The sequence below is a fragment of the Amblyomma americanum genome, chromosome 10 (genome assembly GCF_052857255.1).
Source record: "Amblyomma americanum isolate KBUSLIRL-KWMA chromosome 10, ASM5285725v1, whole genome shotgun sequence".
Classification (NCBI taxonomy): Eukaryota; Metazoa; Arthropoda; class Arachnida; order Ixodida; family Ixodidae; genus Amblyomma; species Amblyomma americanum.
The window spans coordinates 79861376-79886549 of record NC_135506.1 but is presented as its reverse complement, the minus strand read 5'-3'; the positions used below and the strand labels follow the sequence as shown (position 1 = coordinate 79886549).

The 25174-nt window shown below is 51.8% G+C and overlaps 2 protein-coding genes across 2 annotated transcripts; one reads left to right on the top strand and one right to left on the bottom strand.

Moving 5' to 3' along the window:
* Nucleotides 1-3580: 3580 nt before the first annotated feature.
* On the top strand, nt 3581-17909 carry LOC144108443 (uncharacterized). Its single transcript, XM_077641680.1, has 3 exons — nt 3581-3736; nt 3785-5985; nt 17843-17909. The coding sequence occupies exons 1-3, from the start codon at nt 3581-3583 to the stop codon at nt 17907-17909; spliced, it is 2424 nt and encodes an 807-aa protein (XP_077497806.1).
* A 634-nt stretch (nt 17910-18543) lies between these two features.
* On the bottom strand, nt 18544-25169 carry LOC144108441 (uncharacterized). The gene is made up of 4 exons (XM_077641679.1): nt 25086-25169; nt 23515-24078; nt 20155-20315; nt 18544-18868 (listed from the first exon to the last, which is right to left on the bottom strand). Exons 3-4 carry the CDS (start codon nt 20262-20264, stop codon nt 18544-18546), a joined length of 435 nt encoding a protein of 144 aa, XP_077497805.1. The 5' UTR covers nt 20265-20315; nt 23515-24078; nt 25086-25169.
* Nucleotides 25170-25174: the final 5 nt, after the last annotated feature.

Sequence of the window (25174 nt, the reverse complement as noted above, 5' to 3'; positions counted from 1 at the left end):
CTGTTATAGAAGGGATAAAGGAAGTACTAAGAAAAGAAAAGATGAAAGAGGTGCCTGTAGTAGTGGTTGGCTCCGGAATAATTTTGGCCACATGGGAATCTAACGTGCACTGACATTACACAGCACACGGGTGCCTTAGCGCTTCGCCTCCATTGAAGCGCGGCCGCCGCGGTCGGGTTTGAACTCGGGTACTCCAGGTTCGAACCCGGAGTTCTTTCCTTAAGGGAGTTTTTCAGGGAGGGCTCGGATCTCATTTCACAGCGTTACCAACCATTTTAAGCAGGAGAGGCGCGTTTATTTCACTCCAGACAAATCTTTCAACTAAGGCGTAGTCTTCAAGCGCGCTCGTTTCTAAACCTTCTCTGCGAGCGCATATAGGTACATCCTAACCAGCATAACCCGCAGTGTAAGCGCTCAGGCATTCGAGACACTTGTGATCACATCCTATGAGACTGCAGGAAAGAATCTAAATTAAATATTGGTTTTTGTGGAAAGGAAGTGCCGCAGTAGCTGTCATGTATCTCGGTGAACACCCGAACCACACAGTAAGGAAGGCGATAAATGGGGGAGTGAAAAGGAAGAGGTGCCGTGTTGGAGGTCTGCGGAATAATATACACCATCTAGGGATCTCTAACGCGCACTGACATCGCACAACACACGGGAGGGTTTTGGGTTTTTTTTAATAAAGTTCCTTCTCTAGAGCAATGGGAGGCCGTGCTGACCAGCTTGGACTCAAGGACGCAAGTCTGGGTCATAGAGTGGGCCGACTAGGTCGCCAACAGCCATGGGGTAACGGCCAAATAGCATCTCTCTCCTGCAACCAGCTCTTTTCGACAGAACATGTATCTCCTGTAGCCGGCTCTTTTCGGCGAAATAATTGTTTTGAATTAAGTATATTACAGCAAAAGCGATTATAGGCTTGTTACGTTATATAAACCTGACAGGGTGCCTTCCTCGCTGCTGGCCTAAAGGCCTAGCCAGTAAAACATTCAATACCGGGAAATGAAAGACGCGGTGAGTTTATCACATCTTAGTGGACACCTCAAATATGCCGTGAGTTAAGGGAGTTAGAGGTTGTCTCTGGAATAGCGTTGCTTTTACTGCGAATGTTCAAAACTTTATGAACACAATCTTTTCTTGAGCCTTGTCTGCATGAATGTAACAGAAGTCCCCTCGAGTCGCCCTACTCAGGGGGAGTACAGAACGTGGATGAAGAGAGTAAAGGGGGAGTCAGGCCTTTCTTTCAAAAAACCTGCTCTTTCCCTCAAAAGAAGAGCTAGAGTGAACTTCTGTCGCATTCATGTAAACGCGAGTGTATATTAAAAGATTTCACTATAACAATCAATATAACCCCGGACCTATCGTCGACAGGCGTGCATTTTTTCTTATTAACGTTTTTGCTGTCGCCAAACCGTTTCCATTGGTATTTATCGCAGTCGTAACTGCTGGATGCAAGGCATCGAAAACTTCGAAAGAAATATCCTGTTACACATCGTAAAAATGGACCATTACGCTCAATATTTCCATAACAATAAAAATTTTGTTCCAAGAATGCTGGACATGTGCTTCTATGGTCAAGTCGATACCTTGGTCGGGCTTAGAGGTACCTAACTGTGGTGTCCACTAGCAGAAACCCGTGATTTCGCACGGTTTTTCATGCTCATGAATGCTAAACAGCCTGCCATTATTTTTCGCTTCATGAGTTCGTTGGTTTAGGCTATTGAACTAATCCGACGGATACCGTTGAACTGCACCTTGTACAGCTGTCGCTTATTTTAACCATACATTCAGCTTCATTCAGTAAGGTGCCTATATGGACCGTAATGTCGCTGTAAAATCAGGGCATTACCATACATGCTGTTTAAAGACGGCAACAACCACTTTTGAAGCGGCGTTTGCACCTGCTCTACCTAGGACGACCTCCCTCTTATTTCGCACATGACGGGATCAAGTTTCGGGTAGCGTTCCATTTACTGTGAATGTTCAAAACTTCCGCAGAGATTGCAAGAGGAACGCATTTGCATGAGACGCCGTGATGGCTCAGTGGTTTTAATGCCAGGCTGCTAAACAAAAGACTTTAGTTCGATCCCGGCCTTAGGCGGTCGCATTGAGATTGAGGCGAAATGCTGGAGGCTCGTGTACAGTGCGATGTCGCCGCATGCTAAGAACTCTAGTCGGTCAAGATTTCCGCAGCCCTCTAATACGGCGTCCCTTAAAGCCTGAGTCACTTCGGGACACCAAACCCCATAAAATCGGGCTTTTAAAAGCTCACGTCAGCATAAAGAAGGCCCCCCGGAAAAGTCAAGCGCTTCCTGTGGATCTCTTGCACCTCAGTAACAGCATACAACCGAACAGTAACCACGTTTCTTGCCCTAGAGTCCTCAGAAACGTTCACGCACTGTCAAACTCGAGAGAAGTTTCATGCTGATTCCAGCACCCACCTTTCAGTGGCCGTCACCGAGACTACTCTGGGTGCTGGGCTGGAAGACGTGAATGTGGTGTTACGTTTGGAGACGCCAACATGCCAAGAATATTAAAGCCACTGGGACTCATCAATCTACCGAGGCTTCAAAGGGCCGTCGATGTGGTTGCAGCGCTACGAGTGCAGGTGGTGGCGTCTACAAGGGTCATTCCCCCCCCCCCCCTGCTGTTTAAGGGGTGAAACGGCTCCCCGCTGTCTGAGAAAGGCTTTAGTGAACCTGTCTTTTGTTCTCAACGCCGGACCCACCCGGGACATTTTTCTCCCGGAGGGGACGACGGGGAGCCGGCGAGCGGCGGAACTGCAAATCAGCCGTGACAAATGCGGCCGGGTTTGACTAAGCCAACGTCTCTGGAATCTTCGTGCTTCGAAAACAACTTCGACTTAGACTGTGCTTTCGCACACCCATACGTGAAAGCTTCTGCGAACTGCGGTGGGATCCATTCGCCCCACGCTACCGCTGTGAAGTGCAGGTGAATGACCTTCGACGCTCTCAATGGGACCCCCTTCGGGCTATTCATCACTGAAGCCTGGACAGCGCGGACACTAATCTGCCAGAAGTGGCAAGAGTGTGTGGCTGGGGGCGGACCCGGAAGACTGGACACGTGATCTACATCACAGTGATTCGACGCATTTTTAATGAACTAGATTCCCCAACTAGGGACCTGGGGACAGCGGACCCTATTTAAGCAGCGATCTGGCGTGTGTTCGCCAGCTCCCGATTCACTCTTTCAATCTTTGTATAAATGTAAATAAACCCTTCAGTCTCTTCTTCACCTCGAAGACCCTCTCATCTCTCCGTCAACCCCACTACAGCAGTCTCCCGATCCGGAACCCGGGGACACCGACCTTGGCGAGAGACGGCACAGGCGAACCAGGGGCCCGCATCTAACAACTGGTTGGCAGCGGTTGGATCGACCATGCGGCGTGATGTTGCTTCCGTGGGTGAGTGCTTGAACTTTGCTTGAGATTCGCCAGGCTTCAATTGTTTGGGTTAGTACATTGAACTGCTGGGAATCGAGGGAAGTTGATCAGTGAGTCTGATTGCGTGTAGCTCACGTCAACAGTTGTTCAGCAAATTCAAGGCTCAGAGCAGCAAACATGGATCTAATGAAGTTGCTAAGGTCAGATTTGCTGTCATTGTGTGATGAGTTGGGTGTAGATGTAGAGGAGAAGATGAAAAAGTCACACATTTGCACATTGCTCTTGGAAACCGCTAATGAAGAAACAGTTAGCGATACGTGGGAACTCCTGAAAGCTGAGCGAAAGAAAAAGGAAGATGAGCGAAAGAAAGAGGAAGATGAGCGAAAGAAAGAGGAAACTGAGCGAAAGAGAGAGGAAAATGAGCGCCAACGGCTAGCGGCCGAGCGAGAGGAACGGGAGCTCAGAAGGTTACAGCTTGCGAATGACCAAAAGAAACTGGAATGTGAGAGTTCGAGAGGCATGACTCCAGAGAGAGTGAGTCAGGCCGAATCGTTTCCTATGGACAGATTGATGCAGCCGTATAAGATTGGCGAGGATCTTGGTTATTACCTCGTGAATTTCGAGAGGACGTGTGAGGAACGGGGTTACGCTAAGGAGACCTGGCCACAAAAGCTACTAATGGTGTTACCCTGTGAGGCGGCCACTATAGTCGCGAGGCTTGACGCGAAAGATGCCGATGACTACGAGAGGGTTAAAGCGAGTTTGCTAAGAAAGTACCGACTTTCGGCAGAAGAATTCCGACAGCGGTTCAGAGGTGCCAGCAAGAGAAGCAGCGAGAGGTATGCAGAATTCGCATTCAGTTTGAAGGCGAACCTTACAGAGTGGTTGAAGGGCGCGGAGGCATATGACACCAAAGATAAGGTTGTCGAATGTGTAGGCCTCGAGCAGTTCTATAACAGTATCCCTGAGGCCGTTAAGTTATGGGTGCAAGACAGAGAAAATGTGAGCACAGTGGAGAAAGCTGCAGAACTAGCGGACGAATATGCAACACGGAGAAAGCTGAGTTCCGAGTCAAGCGAGTCTGAAAAGAAAGCGTTCGGTTTAAGGAAGCATTTCATTCCCAAAAATCGATCGCAATTTAGGAATCGCGAGACATTTGAGGGCACTAAACAGGCCCCAGAAAAAACTGAGGATCGTGCCAAGCAGGCCGGAGCTCAGAAAGCATTGACGAAGGAGTTCGAGGACAGGAAGCCGTTCCGTTGTTTCAACTGTCAGGAAACTGGACATATTGCAGCAAGGTGTACGAAGACGCGATTAGCTTTCTCATATGCCAACGACAGTGATGAGAATTTGGAACTTCTGCGTCCATATATTCACGAACTCCAAGTAAATGGAAAATTGTGCAGGGTCCTTCGGGACAGCGGGGCAACAATGGACATTGTTCACCCCTCATATGTCAAGGAGGAAGACTTTACTGGGGAAGTAGCATGGATAAGACAGGTACTAGAAAATCAGAGTGTGTGCCTGCCTATGGCAAGGGTGGTGATTTCCGGCCCGTTCGGCGAGCTAGTGACAGAAGCCGCCGTCTCGTCGGCTGTTTCATTGCAGTACCCGTATCTATTCTCCAATAAGTCAAATCAGCTGCTTTGCGATCGAGGTCAGAAGCTGGCTGAGGGGACAGTGAAAGCCCTGACTAGGTCCAAATCACGCGAGCTTGCTTCCAAGCTTAGGTACAGCCAGGAATCAGAGGCAACTGGTGAGAGGGAGGGAATTCCCGAGATTGCGGAACCAAGCAAAGAAAATGCAGTTCGAGCACATGAACAGCAGCAGGAACCTGTTACCGAAGGTAGCCCCATCGATGCCAGCCTACAAGAAGCGTGCAGTCCAGACTCCATGTTATTGCCCACCTCCCTGTGCATGGATCGCTTGTTGCGCGTTGACAGAGACTCCTTAATCACAGAACAGGAAAGAGACCCTAGCTTGTCAAAGTTACACTTCATAGCCAAGGAGGGTATTGCTAGGCGTAACGTGACATTGCACCACAAAGGCGGATTGCTGTATCGCCATTACAGGGACAAAAAGGGGAAGACGCTTGATCAGCTGGTCGTGCCTGAAAAGTACCGCTCTGACCTTTTAGGCCTCTGTCACGGAAACAGTTGGTCAGGGCACTTAGGTGTAAACAAAACGAAGGAAAGGCTGCTTGGGGAATACTACTGGCCGGGATGTTTCCGAGATGCTGAACGCTACGTGCAGTCATGCGACGCGTGTCAGCGCACCGGAAAACCAGGAGAAAGATGGAAGGCCCCGCTAAAGCTGGTGCCGCTTATCTCGGAGCCTTTTCGACGTCTGGTCATTGACACCGTCGGGCCACTACCCAAAACTAAGTCAGGCTATAAGTACGTACTCACTATGATATGCCCTGCTACCAAGTTCCCGGAGGCGGTGCCGCTAAAGGAGCTTAGCTCGGCAGAGATAGTGGACGGTCTCCTGTCCGTTTTCGCTCGAATTGGCTTTCCGGCAGAAATTCAGGCTGATCAGGGGACAGTTTTCACGAGCGCACTCACAACCACGTTCTTACAGAGGTGTGGGGTGAGGTTGATTCTTAGCTCCGTTTACCACCCTCAATCGAACAGCGTCGAGAAGTGGCACTCAGTGCTCAAAAGAGTGCTACGTGCTTCCTGCTATGAGCACAAAGACGATTGGGAAAGTTGCCTCCCGGCAACGCTGTTCGCCCTGAGAACAGTACCGCACGAAGCGACGGGCTTCACTCCTGCAGAACTAGTGTACGGAAGGGCTCTTCGTTCCCCGCTTAGGATGCTTAGAGAAATGTGGGAGGGGACAGGAGAGAGTCAGTCAGTAGTGGAGTATGTGTTGCAGTTACTAAACCGCCTGAGTGCCACACGAGAACTAGTGGATCGAAATCTCAAAACAGCTCAGGACACGGCGAAGAAGTACTACGACAAGAATGCTAGACTGAGAACCTTCAAGACGGGGGATCGTGTGCTTATTCTCAGGTCCGCACGCAAAAATAAGATGGAAGTTCACTGGGACGGGCCAGTGGAAGCTTTGGATCAGATTTCAGAAACCAACTACACTTTGAAAATGCCAGGGAGAGGACAGCAGATAAAGATCTATCACTGCAATTTAATGAAGCCCTATGTAGAAAGGAGCGGGGTTGTAAACATGGCCGTAAATATCCCCGAAGAGCTACAAACCGAAAACCCTGAGTGGAAAGGCAGCATGAAAGAAAATGCTACCAACAGCATAGAGGAAATCGTGTCCCGATCTGCGAGCACCATGGATCTAGAACAAAAGCAACTCCAAGAATTGAGGCAACTGCTGTGCGAATTCCGGGAGAGTTTTAGCGACCGGCCGGGGAAGACAAATCTCATCACGCATGAGATAGAGCTAACTTCGACCGATCCAGTAAGATCAAAAGCCTACAGAGTTTCTCCAAGGCAGAAAGAAATAATTGAGGCGGAGATAAAGCACATGCTGGAACTTGGCGTGATAGAGCCAGCAGAGAGCGACTACACCTCCCCGCTGATACTCGTGGAGGCACCAGGCAAAGATCCGCGACCTTGCTTGGACTACAGGAAGCTGAATACCATAACAAAGGACCAGCTGTACCCAATACCGAACATCGTAGAAAGGATCGAGACAGTTAGCGCGGCACAGTACATCTCCACCCTTGACCTGGTGAGAGGGTACTGGCAAGTCCCCCTCTCGGAAAGCGCGAGTCGGTATGCAGCATTTATTTCTCCCATGTTGGTATTCCGACCTTTGGTGCTCAGTTTTGGGCTAAAGAATGCACCTTTTAGCTTTTCAAAGCTAATGGACATCATCCTCAAGGACATGCAGGATTTCGCGCTGCCTTACCTTGACGATGTGGCCATTTTTTCTAACTCTTGGGAAGACCATGTTTCCCATCTCAGGAGGGTACTGACGAGTTTGAGGGACGCTGGGCTAACCATTAAGGCCGAAAAATGTAGTTTTGGCTCCTCACATGTCACCTATCTTGGTCATGTTGTCGGTAGAGGGACGAGGAGACCGTCAGACCTCAAGATAGCCCCTATCGCTGAATTCCCGCAGCCCCGAACTAAGACGGATGTACGGTCATTTCTCGGTCTTGTGGGGTACTACCAAAGGTACATACCCAACTATTCACAGCTAGCAAGTCCTTTGACCGATGCGCTTCGCAAGGAAAAGCCGAATAGCGTTATCTGGGACGCAGCAAAAGAAATTTCGTTTCAGAGCTTGAAGAGCGTGCTGGTTTCGCGGCCCGTGTTACGCGCGCCGGACTACAGCAAGGAATTCGTGGTCCAGTGTGACGCCAGCGACCGGGGTATGGGGGTCGTATTAAGCCAAGTCGGAGACGACAATGAGGAGCACCCTATCCTTTATGCCAGCAGGAAGTTAACCGTAAGGGAAGAAGCCTACAGCGCTTCGGAAAAGGAATGCGCTTGTCTGGTTTGGGCCGCACAGAAGCTAGCCTGTTATGTTTACGGGGCGAAATTTACTTTCGAGACAGATCATTGTCCGCTTACATGGCTGCGTCAAATGTCGCCCAAGAATGGCCGCTTGCTACGATGGAGTCTAGCCCTCCAGCAATATAACTTTTCTGTGCGATACAAAAAGGGCAAATGTCATGGAAATGCCGACGGATTGAGCAGGTTATTCCCATAATTGAGGTATCCGTTCGGTGGCAATTTGGTTCCTTTTCGTATTTTTTTAGGTACTAGTTAGCTTTGTTTTGGCGTGGTGTCCTATTATCCTTTTTCTTTTGCTTCCAAATTTGCCACCTCTCTTCAAGCCGTGTTCGCCGAATCGGACTTTGGCAGCGAATTTGGCAGACATGGAAGCTGTTCTTAGTAGTCGAGATTATTGCTGTCAGCTACAAAATTTTGTGCTTACGTTTACATTGATAATGCAGTAGTATTGCATAACAGCCTGGCGGCTCTCGGGTGAATTTCGTGCACTGCCTGGGGAGTGGCGCCATGTTGAGTGGCTGATTTCGACTAATGCCTCCGTTGTCCGAGGTTTAGGACTCTACTCTGTGCTTGCAGACAAGATGAAGAAGGGCCTCCCACGCTACAACTCAAGTCATCTCTCCTCGACCAGTGATTGTGACCACTGGCCGATCGAGATTGTCCTGGCCGCGGAGGAGCTGTTACGTTTGGAGACGCCAACATGCCAAGAATATTAAAGCCACTGGGACTCATCAATCTACCGAGGCTTCAAAGGGCCGTCGATGTGGTTGCAGCGCTACGAGTGCAGGTGGTGGCGTCTACAAGGGTCATTCCCCCCCCCCCCCCTGCTGTTTAAGGGGTGAAACGGCTCCCCGCTGTCTGAGAAAGGCTTTAGTGAACCTGTCTTTTGTTCTCAACGCCGGACCCACCCGGGACATTTTTCTCCCGGAGGGGACGACGGGGAGCCGGCGAGCGGTGGAACTGCAAATCAGCCGTGACAAATGCGGCCGGGTTTGACTAAGCCAACGTCTCTGGAATCTTCGTGCTTCGAAAACAACTTCGACTTAGACTGTGCTTTCCCACATCCATACGTGAAAGCTTCTGCGAACTGCGGTGGGATCCATTCGCCCCACGCTACCGCTGTGAAGTGCAGGTGAATGACCTTCGACGCTCTCAATGGGACCCCCTTCGGGCTATTCATCACTGAAGCCTGGACAGCGCGGACACTAATCTGCCAGAAGTGGCAAGAGTGTGTGGCTGGGGGCGGACACGGAAGACTGGACACGTGATCTACATCACAGTGATTCGACGCATTTTTAATGAACTAGATTCCCCAACTAGGGACCTGGGGACAGCGGACCCTATTTAAGCAGCGATCTGGCGTGTGTTCGCCAGCTCCCGATTCACTCTTTCAATCTTTGTATAAATGTAAATAAACCCTTCAGTCTCTTCTTCACCTCGAAGACCCTCTCATCTGTTCGTCAACCCCACTACAGCAGTCTCCCGATCCGGAACCCGGGGACACCGACCTTGGCGAGAGACGGCACAGGCGAACCAGGGGCCCGCATCTAACAGTGGGTACCTCTGTTGTCCCCCGATGAGATGAAGTCGAACGCCGAACACTGCAGCGCAGAACATCGACTACCTTATTAGTTTGAAGCTCATCGACGACTGAACCACGAACAAAAGAACCAACGCTCGCCAAGGACCGGCGTTGCTCCCGCATGTGCCTCGCGCTTTCCCCGTGTTCGAATATTCGTCGCGAGTTAGTGGTTGAGTAGAAGTGGAAAGGGGAAGGCACGAGCTTGTCTAGTCTACTGGTGGATCAACCACCACACCCACTGCCGGCGTGCCGATAGAAGTAGGGAGGGGAGCGGGAGAAACGAGAAGACAGGGGAGTAGCGCGACACCGCTTGAGGGGGCCGGTGTGAGCGGGCGCCTTTTGCGATACGCTTACGGCTTCCTGAGCGGGCGCACCATGCGCGTACCTGTAGGGGGTAAACTCGCCATGCCTCGCCCGGTGGTCATGGGCGTGCCGCAGGGCTCCGTCTTGTCACCATTTCTGTTTAATGTGGCCATGTCGGTTGTGCCGGCCTCCCTCCCGACTAGCGGCCGTCACCATGTGTACACGTCCAGATATGCAGACGACATAGCTATATGGTGCCGGGGACCACCCGGCGAAGCGCTTCGCGTGCGTAAGTGTCTTCAGGAAGCTCTGACCGCAATCGATGCCAGCTTGCGCGGCCTTGGCCTGTCGCTGAGCGCGGACAAATCGGTGGCCATGGCCTGCGTTTCGCGCACGCGCGCGCAACTTGCGCCACTGTCAATAGACTGGACTCCGATTCCTTGGCGTAAATCGGTGCGGTACCTTGGCCGGGACACCGACTGGCGCCTTTTCTTCCACCCCGCGGCGATCAAAGTCCGTCTGCAGATGAAGAGGATCACCGCCGCCGAGCACAAGCTCACCGCTCGAGGCCAGGGCTCCTCCCAGGAAGCTGCGCTGCGTCTATACAATGCCGCAGCTTTGGGGGCGGTGCTCTATGCGCTGCCCCTCGTCACGGTGCTCAAGCCGTGCTGGAAGAAACTCGAGCTCCAGCACCGCAAGTCCCTGTGCGCGTGTCTAGGCTTGCCCAAAAACTCGCAGTGCGCCGCAACGTTGGCCGAGGCAAGAGCGTGGCCGCTTTAGCTCGAGGCAGCGCGCAGGGCACTGAATCACATCGACCGTCTTCACCGCGCACCGGACGGCGCCTCGCTGCTGCAGCATATGCGCTCGCACCGGCGCTCACGAATGGGCTTGGCGCTGCTCGAGTATGAGCAACTGACACAAGGCCCACCCCCTACGGATCCTGCGCGTTCTGACCTGCGGCCTCGGAGGTACAGCGAGAGATCGTCGGCATCGCGGGAAAGCGGAGCACACCCCTCTGTGGTGTGCAGCAGCTGGCCAGAGCCGTCATGCACGAGGAGCTCCAGGACCATCTCTTCGTGTACACCGACGGGTCAGTGGCCCGCGACAGTTCTCCCTTGCAGCGGCGGCTACCATCCCCGTCCTGCGACTGCACAGCCAGCAACACGCAACCTTCCGGGGCTCCTCCACCACGGCGGAGTTGATGAGGATCCGGCTCGGGCTGGACCTGCGGCTCACCCTCGGCCCCCCGCCGCCCAGGAATGCCTTGCTGTGCGAATCCCGCACCGCCCTCAGCCGCCTGCAATCTAACCGCCGCGGTAACCCACTAGTGCGGGAAATTCGCTCGCGCATCGAGCTCCTCGCGCAGAGAGGATGCGCCGTCTGTACACAGTGGGTGCCCGGTCACTAGGCACAACCGGCAGCGAAGAAGCTGACAACTTTGCGACCGCTCCCCATCAACTACCTTTCAGCGATCTGCCCCATGCGCTGGTGGACGTGCGTGCGACCATCCACGAGTACCTCCGAAAGCAGCACCCCGGCCCACGCAACGCAAGAGGTGAGCGCATTGGCAGTATCACCGGCTGTCGCGCACTTACACCGGCTGTCGCGCACTTATCCTTCGCTCGCGCATTGGCTGCGTGTGGCCCGGGGAACGACGGGAGCGTCACGGAATCGCGACGTGTGATGTGTGTGACGGATGCGGTGCAGTGGAAAAACTAGAACACCTGCTCCTTCACTGTGCCGCGTTCGCCGATTCTCGTCGCGATATGCTTGCGGCCTATAGGGCGCTGGGCATACTACCTGACTCCCTCAAGACGCTATTGTGGCCGCAGGGCAGTGAGCGCACTCGTGAGCGAACTGTGGTGAGCCTCTGTGCATTCCTCGAACACACAGGCTTGACGACCCTTCTGATCTCCGCCAGGCAGTTAGTTACACGCAGTGACCGAACGCTCCGCGAGTTCTACCTTGAACAAGTAATAACTGGATGCCCCACTCCAGTTGTAACCAACGCAGTGATGTGCGCGTGTGTTTTAATTCCTCCAACATGAACTAATCACACGCATAATCTGGACACATTTCTTATTGCGTAAATGGTTTGTATATATTAAATCTCTCCCTATCCTCTCTTCCTGTCCCCTCACCTCTTTCATTTCATTTCTCTACTCTGCCTGCTATCCTTTCTTTCCGCTGCCCCAGCTCAGATGCTTCAGTATCGATGACAGATGCCGGGGCTGATAAAAATCTTTTCCTTCCTTTTTACTATTGTTTAAATAAAATAAACACTACCACCACCACGAAACTGTTTGGCTTCTAACCCGAAAAACGCGGGTTCGATTACGGCCGCGTCGATCGAATTTCGACGGAGCCGAAAAGCCAGAGGCCGATGTACTTTGCGATGTCAGTGCACGTTATTGAACTCCAGGCGGTCGAAATTTCCGGAACCTTCTACTACGGCGTTCCTCATAGCCTAAGTCCCTTTGGGACGTTAAACGCTATAAAACCAAGCTATTTCCGTTCGTCACCAGTAGAAATGGTTCAGCAATAGACGACCAATGCTTTGTGTCGATCTCTTGTACATCAGTAACACCATACCGGCTAAAAGCAACTACTTTTCCGGACCAAGGTCCTCAGAAAGACAATCGGAACTGGACACGCACTCTAAAAATCAAGCGAAGCTTCGTGCTAATTCCAGCACTCACCTTTCCGTGGCTGTCACCGAGACTACACTGGGTGCTGTGCGGGAATACGTGAATGTGGGTACCCTCGTTGTCCATCGATGAGATGAAGTCGAATGCAGAGCACTGCAGCGAAGAACACCGACCACCATAACAATTTGAAGCCCAGCGACGACTGAACCATGAACAAAACCAATGCTCGCCAAGAACCGGCGTCGATCTCGCACATGCCTCGCGCTTGCCCCATGTTCGAATAGTGGTCGCGAGCCCACCTCCTCTTCTTTTATAATACACGAATGTGGTGCACGTGCAGGCGGAAGAGCACGAGCACAATCAGCGTTTTTAAACACACGGGCGCCATAGCGTTTCGCCTCCATCAAAACCCAGCCGCTGCGACAGTTGCGTTTCGATGGAGGCGAAACGCTAAGGTGCCCGTGTGCTCTGCGATGTCAGCGCACGTTAAAAATCCCCAGGTGGTGGAAATTATTCCGGAGCCCTCCACTACGCCACCTCTTTTTCCTTTCTTCTTTCACTCGCTTCCTTTATTCCTTCACATACTACGCGGATCAGGTGTCAGCCTAATAATGAGAGAGATATTGCGTACTTTCTTTTCCCCAAAAACCCGCCGCGGTGGCCGAGTGGTAAGGGCCCTCGGCTACTGATCCGGAGTTTCCGGTTTCGAATCTGACCGCTGCGGCTGCGTTTTATGGAGGAAAAACGCTAAGGCGCCCGTGCCCTATGCGATGTCAGTGCACGTTAGATCCCCAGGTGGTGGAAATTATTCCGGAGCCCTCCACTACGCCCCCTCTTTTTATTGCGAAAGCAATACTGCTCGAGGTTTCCGCTCTTGGCCGTCGTCCAGGAGAATCCACCATTGACCTTTAGCGTGACCTATGTGGGACGTCATACCAGCTGTGGAAAAGCGGGGCCCCAACTCGGCTCGTCGCGATCATCCCAGCGAATCCTCCATTCTGCAGCTCCGCGCCGCTGCCGCGAGGGGCGCTCGCTATACGTGACGTCATGCCAGCTGCGGAAAAGCGCCCCCCCCCAACTCGCCTCGTCGCGATCGTCCCAGTGTATCCTCGACGCTGGTGTGCTATTAACAAAAAAACGCATTCCTTGGGGGCGAGTGAACCTGTCGGCGCCCCGTGCACTCCGGCTCAAGGTGATAAGTACGTGTGCAGCTGCATATGTCTTTTTTTTTCCTTGAGCAATTATCAGCCTACTATCCTGAAATTCAGGTGAATGAACGCAGTAACTTGCATGCTATTAAGTGCATTGAGTGGCAGTGCCTATCGACTCCCAGACTTCGCGCTTTACTGCCGTGGCCCAATGCCTGTTAGCCAGTTCCCGAATGCGGCATTTATGCGCGAGAAACCTATCGCGGCTAATTTAATATTTTTTATGCTACTACGCGGATCTAGCAGTGACGCAGCTGGTCAATACATGCTGCTTCTGCAGTGCACAGGCTTGAAGCAGCCGCCGGTAGCTGCGGCAGCTGCGGTAGGCACGGGCAAGCGGAACCTGTTTTGCCTACCATGCGAAAGTCGCTGCTAACATCAGCGCCACCGCATCTTCGTGACGTCGCGGGGTGAAGGAGGTCCATAAGAGTTTCCGGAGGAGGATCATCCGGGTAGTCCCATAGCGTATGATCGAGGGCGTCAGTGCTACCGCAGTGCATGCAGGTGGGGTCTATGAGGTTGGGAGAGATGTGGGCGTAAATTTACTGTTTCGGGTAAGAATGGTTTTTAAGTTTTCTCCAAGCCACCTCTTGGTGTAGGGAGAAACTTGTCCGACTCTAGGCCAATTCTTTAGGGGAGGAGGAGGAGGTGGAAATTTCTTAAGCTACAGCAAGTATAGCCCCGCTGGTATTATATTCAGCGACTTAAAATTGGCGTTTCCCAATTTTGCGAGTATAATACATCGCTACTCATCCTAAAGAATGCAAACCATAAACTTAACAGTGTTTGCATTGATTTGTGCCCCCGCTTACTCTGAGAATCCGGCGAACGAGGCAGCTCGAAATGCAGTCCGAGGTTTCGTTGAGCGGCTAGGGGGCTCAACCACTCTTTCGCATTTTTTGAGGGAGGTCTTGACCTCATTTCACGGCAATGTGAACTATTTTAGGGTGGAGAAGAGCGTTTATCCCCCCCCCCCGCCCCCCAGAAAATCTTTAGAACTGAGGAAACAATGTGGTTCGTTTTCAAGACCACTCGGTCGTTTCTAAACCCTTCGCTCCTAGCGCATGTTTTTCTCGCAACCATAATCCCCTTGGAAGCGCTCTGGTTATTCGAGCTACTTATGATGACATCCTGTGAGACTGCAAGAAAGAACCGCCTCCGCCGGATTACTAGTGCGCAGAGCGGCCGTGCTGGCCAGCTCAAAACGGACTCAAGGCTGGCTGACTGAGTGGGCCGACCAGGTCGCCAACAGCCATAGGCTAAGGGCCATGCGACATTACTCATGTAACCAGCTCTTTACGACGAAATAAATATTTTTCGATACAGTCCAGTACTGCGATAGCGATTAAAGCTTTACCACGTGATACACTATAAACCATTCAGGGCGCCTTCCTTGGTGCTGGAAAAGGAGCCTAACCAGTAACACCGCGAGTACTGGGAAATGAAAGGCGTAGCGACTGTCTCACATATTAGTGGACACCTATACTACGCCGTGAGCTGAGGAATGGAGGAGAAAGTCTAGAAAAGAGGTGTTCCAGTGGAGGTCTCCGGAATAATTCTGACCACCTGAGAGTCTTTTTTGAGGATCCCAGGTTGTCGAAAGGACTCCGAAGCCCTTCACTACGGCACCTTCATTTGTCTCACTCTGACCTTCTTCCCTTCCATCACGGCGCTGTTCAGGTGTCCACCAAGAAATGAGACAGACTGTGCCTATCTCTTGCTGCAATTTTTAAAACTTTCTTTTCCTCCTGTTGATTTGAGGAAAGAAATTTGGAGGACCCTTAATAATAATAATAAGTGGTTTTTTGGGGAAAGGAAATGGCGCAGTATCTGTCTCATATATCGTTGGACACCTGAACCGCGCCGCAAGGGAAGGGATAAAGGAGGGAGTGAAGGAAGAAAGGAAGGAAGAGGTGCCGTAGTGGAGGGCTCCGGAATAATTTCGACCACCTGGGGATCTTTAACGTGCACTGACGTCACACAGCACTCGGGCGCCTTAGCGTTTTTCCTCCATAAAAACGCAGCTGCTGCGGTCGGGTTCGAACCCGGGAACTCCGAAGCTTCGCCTTAAGAGTGGAACACGGCAGCTTGTTTCAGCACTGCCAGGGAGTCCACGGAACGCCACCGCCAGTTCGGCGCGACGCCTTGCCCGTTAGAGAAATCGCTCTGCTACGTACTGTGAAACGGATGCGTGTAGCGGCAAACCACGTAGAAGCGCTGCCAGGCGCCTTGCCTGCCAAACGCCTTTAACGTTCACTGACGTCGCACATCAATCGGGCGCCTTTTGCCCTTCGCCTCCATCGAAACGCGGCCGCAGTGGTCGAGTTCTAACCCGGATACTCAGGCTCAGTAGACAAGCGTCTTAACAACTGAGCCACTGCAGCGGGTTCGTAGCGCAACCCTCGTTGGTTTCTGCAGAGAATCTCGCGCTGATGTTCTGTCTACTTGCAATCGGTGCCTGCCCTCGATTTCATTTTGCCGTGCTTGGCACATAGACACACAGCACTGAAACCCGGGTAGTGCAGCTAGGTGTCCAACGATATATGAGGCAGATACTGTGCCATTTCCTTTCACCAAAACCCAATTATTATTATTAATATTATTACTATTATTATTAAAAGTACTTTCGCGCAAAAATCCCTTTTGAAAATTGATTTTTGGGGAAAGGAAATGGCGCAGTATCTGTCTTCCCATCTCGGCCAACACCTGAACCGCGCTGTAAGGGAAGGGATAAAGGATAGGCTGAAAAAAGAAATGAAGAGGTGCCATCTTGGAGGGTTGCCGAATAATTTCGGCCACCTGAAGATCTTTAACCCGGGTTTGAACGCGACCGCGGCGGCTGCGTTTTTATGGAGGAAAACCGCTAAGGCGCCCATGTGCTGTGCGATGTCAGTGCTCGTTAAAGATCTCCAGGTGGTCGAAATTATTCCGGAGCCCTGCACTACGGCACCTCTTTCTTCATTTCTTCTTTCACTCCCTCCTTATCCCTTCCCTTACGGCACTGTTAAGGTATCCAACGATATATGATACAGATACTGCGCCATTTCCTTTCCTTCAAAAACCAATAAAAAAATAAAATATCTTTTCCCTGCACCGAGATCGCACAAAACGCAAGCGCCTTTGCTTTTCTCCTCCTATAGGAAAACACGACCGGCGCGGTTGTGTTCGATCCCGGGTACTCAACATCAGTAGCCGAGCGCCTTAAGCACTGAGCCACCGCTGCGGGTCTAAAATACTCTTTAGTACACCTGAACCCTGCCGTAAGGGGATGGACAAAGGAAGAAAGAGGGGCTCCGGAATAATTTCGACCACCTGGGGATCTTTAACCTGCACTGACATCGCCCGGGCCCGTCAGAAAATTGGTATTAAAAAGCGAGAATACTTTTAATACCGAATACCTGACAGTGCACGTTAAAGATCCCCAGATCCCCAGGTCTTCGAAATTATTCTGGAGCCCTCCACTACGGCACCTCTTCTTTCCTTTCTTCTTCTTTCTCTCCCTCCTTTATCTCTTCCCTTACGGCACGGTTCAGGTGTCCACCGAGGTGTGAGACACTGCACCATTTCCTTTCTCAAAACCAATTTTCATTTTTATTTCCACGGATATCAGGTGGGTAACCTCATAATGTCAACAGAACGCACATCTCATCACTTAAGAGCCGTCTTAATTGTGCTACGTGTCTATTCCATACGCCGCACTAACACTACTGACTTTTTCTACGAGTCTGGCAATGGAGCCTTGCGAGGATAACACGAGCGCTGTCTACGGCCAGGCAAAACGCTTAGGCATGTTTGATTCGGCTGGCACTGCCAATGTAATAAATATTAGGACTCAGTGTTCTGTCCACGCTTTCCCCTTGCTGCCGTCTGAAAGCTCAAGGCGCTGCTGTCGGCTCCGGGCGCTGTTGTAGTTGACACGTCAGGTGACCGCTTGTCATTCGTGGTAGCATAGGAGTCTGCGCCGCAACGTAGCTCACATAAAAGCCTTCCGCTACTTTTTACTTGAGCGGTTGCTTTTGTAGCTCACAAAAAAACAAAGTGCTCGGCTGGCGCGGCGAGTCGGCGACAAAGCTACACACTTTGCACGTGCTCACGTTCAAATCGGGTTCGTGGGGCCATTGGATCTAGAAAAGGTTTATTATCGGCTTGAGCTATAAACTGGCAGCGATCTCTTCGGCTCTTGTCACCACCTGTACGTGGGTTTCCAGGTCGGAGCTGAGCAACAAGGTCTACCACCCTCTCGGGGGCGCGAACCGCTTGAAGCGATATTGGTGAGGGATATCTCGGACAGTCCCAGAAGATATGATCTACGGTGGCTTTGCTGCCGCATTTGCTGCACTCCGGCTTAAATCTATCCGGGTACACATGACTTAGGACAGCTGGATTTAGGGAGAGCTTTATGGCAAACCATACAAGACGAGGTATGACGATCCTTAACAACGTCGTGGGGCTAGCTCAGTTTCTCATCTTTCCTCGACCACGGCCCTCTATATCGGTCTTCAATCTTCAGAAATGAAATGAAAATCATGCGACATATGGAATTAAAAATTATGCATATTTCGCGCTGCTCGTACAGATTCATAAAAAACACACGCGTTAGAATGCAATAAAAACACTTTTTTATGGACGGGATGAAATGCTTGGTAAATGAGTATTTTGCCTCACGTCGGCTGTCGTCTGACGAGGTTTATGCAACACTTGCGGATCTCCACTTTCCAGCATGACATTTTAGTGGAATCTTATAGCAGCAATCCGAACATTAAAATCACCTTGCGTCGTAAATCTGCTAATGCTGGGATCAGGGAAATTCTGGAGAAGGGTAGCTGGTGCTTACTTTCTACGACACAGATTGACACAACGCAACGGAACGAGGACGAGAAGAAACACGAAACTCAGGAATCCATCCGCTTTATTGGCCACCCATCTCGCTGACACGCTCCGCGTCGCCTCTGCGCGGAGTCGCAATTTCGTCCAGGAACAGGTATCGCCTGATGACGCTCCAGGCGAACTCTCCCAACGTGTCCAGCTGCGGGCGGCAGTCCTCGCGAGGAAAGCAGACCACGCTCTTCTGGACCACGCCGGCCACCCGCATGAAATCGTCCAAGCCACGAAGGCCCGCGGCAGCAGCCCGAATCATGAAGGTCGCCTCGGCATCGCTCACGGAAGCCAGCTCGGCGACGCGCCCTGGCAAAGCGACGTGGTCACGAACTCGTTCCAAGGCCTCGGCACCGTACCTGCGGTCATCGTAGGCGTCAGTGTTACAGAGTGCTCTTCCACCATTTCCCGAATGGCTAGTCAGACCTGAGAGCGCCAGATTAGTAGGGCACTTCTTTGAGGTACGTTTGGTGCCATTTGGAGATTTCCTTTCAAGAACCCGCTGGACACTAGGCGTTGGACACTGACAACAGTAACTGCTTTCCGTGCAAAGATGCTCTTCGGTGCGGTCGCCATCGATGACAATTCGAAATTGCATTGAAGAATTATTTTGCCAATAGAAGCTCTCATCTCTCAATGTGGTGCTTCAATGCATGGACCTTTGGAGGCGTGAAAATATGCCAATATCAATATAGTGTATCAGAATTCATCATCATAATCAGCATAAGCACGCCCACTGCAGGGCACAGGTCTCTCGCATGTCTCTCAAATTAAACCTGTTTTTTGCTAGCTGCGGCCTTCGTTTCCCCGCTAACTTCTTAATCTCATCCGCCCAATTAACTTTTTGCCGCCCCCTACTACGCATGCGTTCTCTTAGAATTTACTTTGTTACGCTTAAGGACCAGCGCTTATCTTGACTAAATATTACATGCCGCGCCCAAGCCAATTTCTTCCTTTTGACTTCGACTAAGATGTCATTAACCCGCGTTTGTTCCCTCAACTGCTACGCCCACTTCCGGTCTCTTAACATTACACGTACCATTTTTAATGTGATCCCTTTTCTTTAGCCTCCATGTTTCTGCCTCGTAGGTGAGTGCCGGTAAGATACAGCTGTTGTATACTTTTCACTTGAGGAATATTGCTAAACTGCCATTCATGATCTGAGAGTACCTGTCATATGGGCTCCACGGCATGCTTATTCTAGTTATTTCCCTCTCATGGTCAAGATTGGCGGTCACTTTACCTACTCTAAGGAACGCATTTCCTGACCACTTCCAGCAACTCGCAGCCATATGTGAACTGCTGTTCCCTTGCTAGGCTGTTGGACATTATTTTGGTTTTCTTGCATGTTAATTTTTATACCCACCGTAGTGCTCTGCCTGTCTAACTCATCGACCATGCTTTAAATAATTAGGGAGATGCAAAGACGGAATACACCTTCCATTTGTAAAGTGCATTGGAAGCCCCGTAACGACGTCCAACGTCCTCAACCTTGCTTCATATATCTGTCGGAGCCGCAAATAATTCCGCGTTAAGCATTGACAACAGCAGGTGCTTTGATGTTGCTCTGTGCGGCACTTGCACCTGATAGTCAATGCGACTGATTACGTTCCTCTAGAGAGCCACATACGTGCGTTGCGCTTACCTGTCGCGTCGGTCGCCGATCACAAATTGAGCAGCTCGGGTGACCAAAACGGAGTTCCGGCGAGCCGTGTCTTGCAGAGCAAACAGGTTCTTGCGGAATTCTCTGTCCATGGTGGCCACCACAGTGACGCTAGTTGAAGGCACACCGACAACCCCTTACTACTGCAATTTTCAAAGCGAAAGCTTTGCTCCCCACCGTAGCTTCTTCGCTGAGTGCGCAATACGCGCAGTGTGCAAGCGTTTGAGCTTGTACTGAAGAGAAACCGCGTGAAAGCTATGACGTAATTCAGCCGCCGCCACCGCCGAAACCCAGCGTTCGCCTCTTTCTATAGGCCACCGGCGTTCAATGTCTTCCTTTGCGTTGGCGTCGACAACGTTCTAGGCCGATAATTTTGAGGAAAGGAAAAGAGCATAACTGGCGCCCTGGGTCCAGTGGACGCTTCAATCGCGCTTTGAGGTACATGGCGGTGTTGAGAGAGGGATGTGGGCTGCAGGCGTTACCGCCGACAACGTTGTGGCAGACACGCGGCACTGCAGCAATAGGCCGCAGCGCTCGTTGGGTGAGCATCCTCTAGCGATCAACCATTAACTGCCACCTTCGAGGGTTGGCTGGGTGGGTGCGCTGCCTATCCAGTGGGCGGAACGAACTCAACGTTATTGACGCCAAGCGGCGTCTGCTTGTCCGATACACCCACGCTTTCGCTCTCTAACTAGGTTCAGCAGTGCACGCTAAAGATCCCCAGGTGGTCTAAATTATTCCGGAGCCCTCCACTACGCACGTATTTCTTCTTGCACTCCCTCTATCTACTCCCTTACGGAGCGGTTCAGGTGTTCACCGATGTGTGAGACAGATACTGCACAATTTGCTTCCCCAAAAGCCAATTAAACGCAGCTAACTTTTGAGGAAAGGAAACGGTGCAGTAATTGTCTCACATCTCTGTGGACACCCAAACCGCGCCGTAAGAGCCGCCGCGGTGGCTGAGTGGTTATGGCGCTCGGCTGCCGGCCCGAAAGACGCGGGCTCGATCCCGGCCGCGGCGGTCGAATTTCGGTGGAGGCGAAATTCTAGAGGCCCGTGTGCTGTGCGATGTCAGGGCACGTAAAAGAACCCCAGGTGGTCGAAATTTCCGGAGCCCTTCACTACGGCGTCCCTCATAGCCTGAGTCGCTTTGGGACGTTAAATCCCCATAAATCAAACCACGCCGTAAGAGAAGTGAGGAAGGTGGAAGTGAAAGAACGAAAGAGGGGTCGTAAAAGAAGGCTCCGCAGAGCTCACGGGTGACTGCGTTTCGATGGAGCCGAAACGCGGCTGCTACGACCGAATTCGAAAAATAATAATAATAATAATTGGTTTTTGGGGAAAGGAAATGGCACAGTATCTGTCTCATACATCGTTGGATACCTGAACCGCACCGTAAGGTTAGGGGATAAAGGAGGGAGTGAAAGATGAAAGGAAGGAGGAGGTGCCGTATTGGAGGGCTCCGGAAAAATTTCGACCACTTGGGGATCTTTAACGTGCACTGACATCGCACAGCACACGGGCGCCTTAGCGTTTTTCCTCCATAAAAACTCAGCCGCCGCGGTCGGGTTCGAACACGAAAAATATGAAAATTGGTTTTTGGGGAATGGAAATGGTGCAGTATTAAAATGAAAATTGTTTTTTGGGGAAAGGAAATAACACAGTATCTGTCTCACATATCGGCGGACACCTGATTGTGCCGTAAGGGAAGGGATAACGGAGGGAGTGAAATAAGAAAGGAAGAAAGAGGTGCGGTAGCGGAGGACTCTGGAATAATTTCGACCACCTGGCGATCTTTAACATCCACTGACAATATACAGCAGACGGGTACCTTAGGAACTCCGGATCAGCAACCTAGCGCGCTAACCACTCAGGCACCACGGCAGGTATGCGCAGTATCTGTCTCATATCGGCGGGCACCTGAACCACGCCGTCAGGAAACGGAGGAGAAAACCTTAGTTGTTGCACTGTATTAAATTGGGAATGGGAGGTGGGGATAGTTGTTGCGCTTGGTGGCAGTTCCTATTCCGGGACCCCATTGGCCGCGCTGCTGCCCGTGCTGTCTGGTCCAGGGCTCGCTGGGCCTCCAGGTACGAGCTGGACAGGGTCGCCTCGCAGCCCTGCCTTGTTGACTGACTTATCACAGTTGTATGTGCACTGTACTGGCAGGCCCATAAATGTGGTCAGCATACTGCCCGCAGAATTTTCACCTGCCCGTGAATGTAGGGTCCATGTGTTCTGTTATGACGGTATTTAAGAAAGGCCTGGTTTGTAGCAGTGTTTGTAGGGGTGTGCTATAAGCAGACAAAACCGTAGACACCTGTACATCACGCAAAACACTCATGAGACATGGAATATTGAGTGACCCGAAAGGCGCGGGTTTGATTCCGACTTCGGCGGTCGAATTGCGTTGGAGGCGAAATTCTAGAGGCCTGTCAGCTGGCGATTTCAGTGCACGTTAAAGAACCCCAGGTGGTCCAAAATATCTGGAGCCCTTCACTCAGTAGCCTCCGGCCGACTGCTTCTTTTTGGTGTAGGCTTTTATGGGGTGGCGGATATTTGAGTTGCGTTCCCCTGTGATAGTTTAGTTCCTAGGACGCAGAGCTTCGTAGACCACGATCCGGAACGGAAACCGGTGGTCTCAACGCCTGATCGGTAGGCCTCGGGAACGAACGACTAATCCAAGAGCCACCTTGCATCACTGCCACCTAGAACACTGTTTTGTTCTCGTGACTGAAGGAAGAATGGAAAGTCTGCCATACCCACTGGCTCGTGCTGAGAAAATCGCTGGCACGTGCAAACAGAGAGTATTTGAGAGAGACGCGCGAAGCCGGAACACTCTGACGTAGTTGTTGTTGTTAGCCTATCAAAAGATGGCACAACAATCTGACCAAGGCTTCAGTTCATATACCCCTTGCTTCGTCTTCTTTTCCTCCTAGCCGGAATTTTTACTTATTCGACTTTTTTAAATGAAAACTGGTTTTCAGGAAAGGAAATGACGCAGTAACTGTCTCACTTATTTCGGTGGACACCCGAACCGCGCTGTAAGAGAAGGTGGTGTGCGGTTACAACTTTACTGCCACAAAATGAAAGATATTAGTTGGGGCGAGTGTAGGGTGGCCTCCAGTCGGGGGCGACCTCTTGAGCTCGTGTCGGTATGGGCAGAGTGTCGTCGGAGGGGGTTTGCTGGTGCATTCCCATAATATATGGTCTTGGATGCCGTGTGTCTGTGAGGGGAAATGTCCCCAGCAGGTTCGAGCGTCCTCCGAGGTGGGGCCCCGGAGGATCCAGAAAAGTCGTCCCAGACCGTGCACGTCCGTAGATGTAACAAAAATGGTTTACCTAATATAGGAGAGCAGTCACTGATGAGTATGGAGCTGTGCGGCCGAGGGTCGAGGAGTGGCTCCGGTGTGAGGTTCCGCGGCCCGTCGCCGGAAAGGCGCCGGGGCCAGGTACCTCCGCAGGGTTGTTCTTCCTGCGGCCGGAAGCCGGGCGCGGAGCACCAGCACCGGTGGCGCTGACGACGCACCAGAAAGGTGACGGCCGCCCAGGTCTGGGCACCCGGGCACGGCCAGGAAGGCACCCTTTCACGGCAGGGGGTCCCAGCCACGGGACGGCAGGCACGATCCCACAGCAAGGCCGGCAGGATCTCCGGGCAGGCAGCACCTGCCTGTTCCCGGCACGGCGCCCGCACTCCGAGGCAGCGAGCGACAGGCAGGAGACACGAGACAGCAGGCTCCTGGTTGAGCAGAACTGGGCGAGGACGGCTTCCCCAGGCCTGGTCACCCGGGTTCAGGAAGCCGTTCAGCCGTGACCTCGCCTGCTCCGTTGCTCGAGCTCGTCTCCTCGTGCCGTTCGCGCCGCGCCCCGCGTCTCACTTCCTTTTCTTCACCTTGCTTCTCCCGCCTGAGCGAGCGTCAGGCCGCCGCTAGAGCTGAGGGCGCTGGTGGCGCATCACAAATATGCCCCCCCCTTTGAGAAGTTTTTTTTTCCGAAAAAAAAAAAACTTGCACCAAGCACTGGTCGGCGGACTGCACCACACCACACTGAACACTTTCCCACACGCACCACCGTTCACTGGCTGTCATGTTGCACGCACACAAAACACACAACAAAAATGTAACTACACAGGTACCACCAAAGGAAGTTCACACAAAAAGTTTCGTTACCCGACCAGTCAATAGAACGTCACAGCGATAGAGGTCTCACAGGGTCATGACCGGCTTAAATAATCTGCCCCAACGTTATCAGAGCCTTTAATATGTTTAATATGCACTCAATTAAATTAGTATGGCCCGGAACCTCTGAAAAAATGTCGCGGTGAGCCTCCAGCAATCTATCTAGTGCGGCTAACTGCGTCTCATTCAAAGTTTGAGCTCGCTTGATAGCTCCAATCCCAGGACCAGGATTCGCACTGAAGGTTGGCACTGGAGTTTCTGCCTCCACTTCCTCAACGACCACGAACGATGACGCTTGTAGGGCATTCACTGGCTGGCGTTCTTCATAGCGTTTCAACATGTTTATGTGAAACAACTTTTTGCTGGAGCCCACGTCAAGCCAGTAATCGACTTCGTTCTTTTTGCCGGTGACCGCAAAAGGGCCTTTCCAATGCATGATGAGCTTGTTATGAGAAGCGGGTAGAAGGATTAGCGCTCGATCACCAACCTTCAGTTTCCTATTAGAGGCGCGCCTATCGTGGTACATCTTCTGTGACCTCTGCGCCCTCATTAAATTTTGGTGTGCGAGCTGCAGCGTGCCTTCGAGACGCTTCCTCAGATCTAGCACAAAGGACCTCCAGTGGGAACCCAATACGGGAGAACATCTCGAGAAGGCCTTCCGCCACAGTGGCTGAATCGATGGCAGGAAGGGCTACCGCAGCAGGATACCTGGTGGATGTAACAAAAATGGTTTACCTAATATAGGAGAGCAGTCACTGATGAGTATGGAGCTGTGCGGCCGAGGGTCGAGGAGTGGCTCCGGTGTGAGGTTCCGCGGCCCGTCG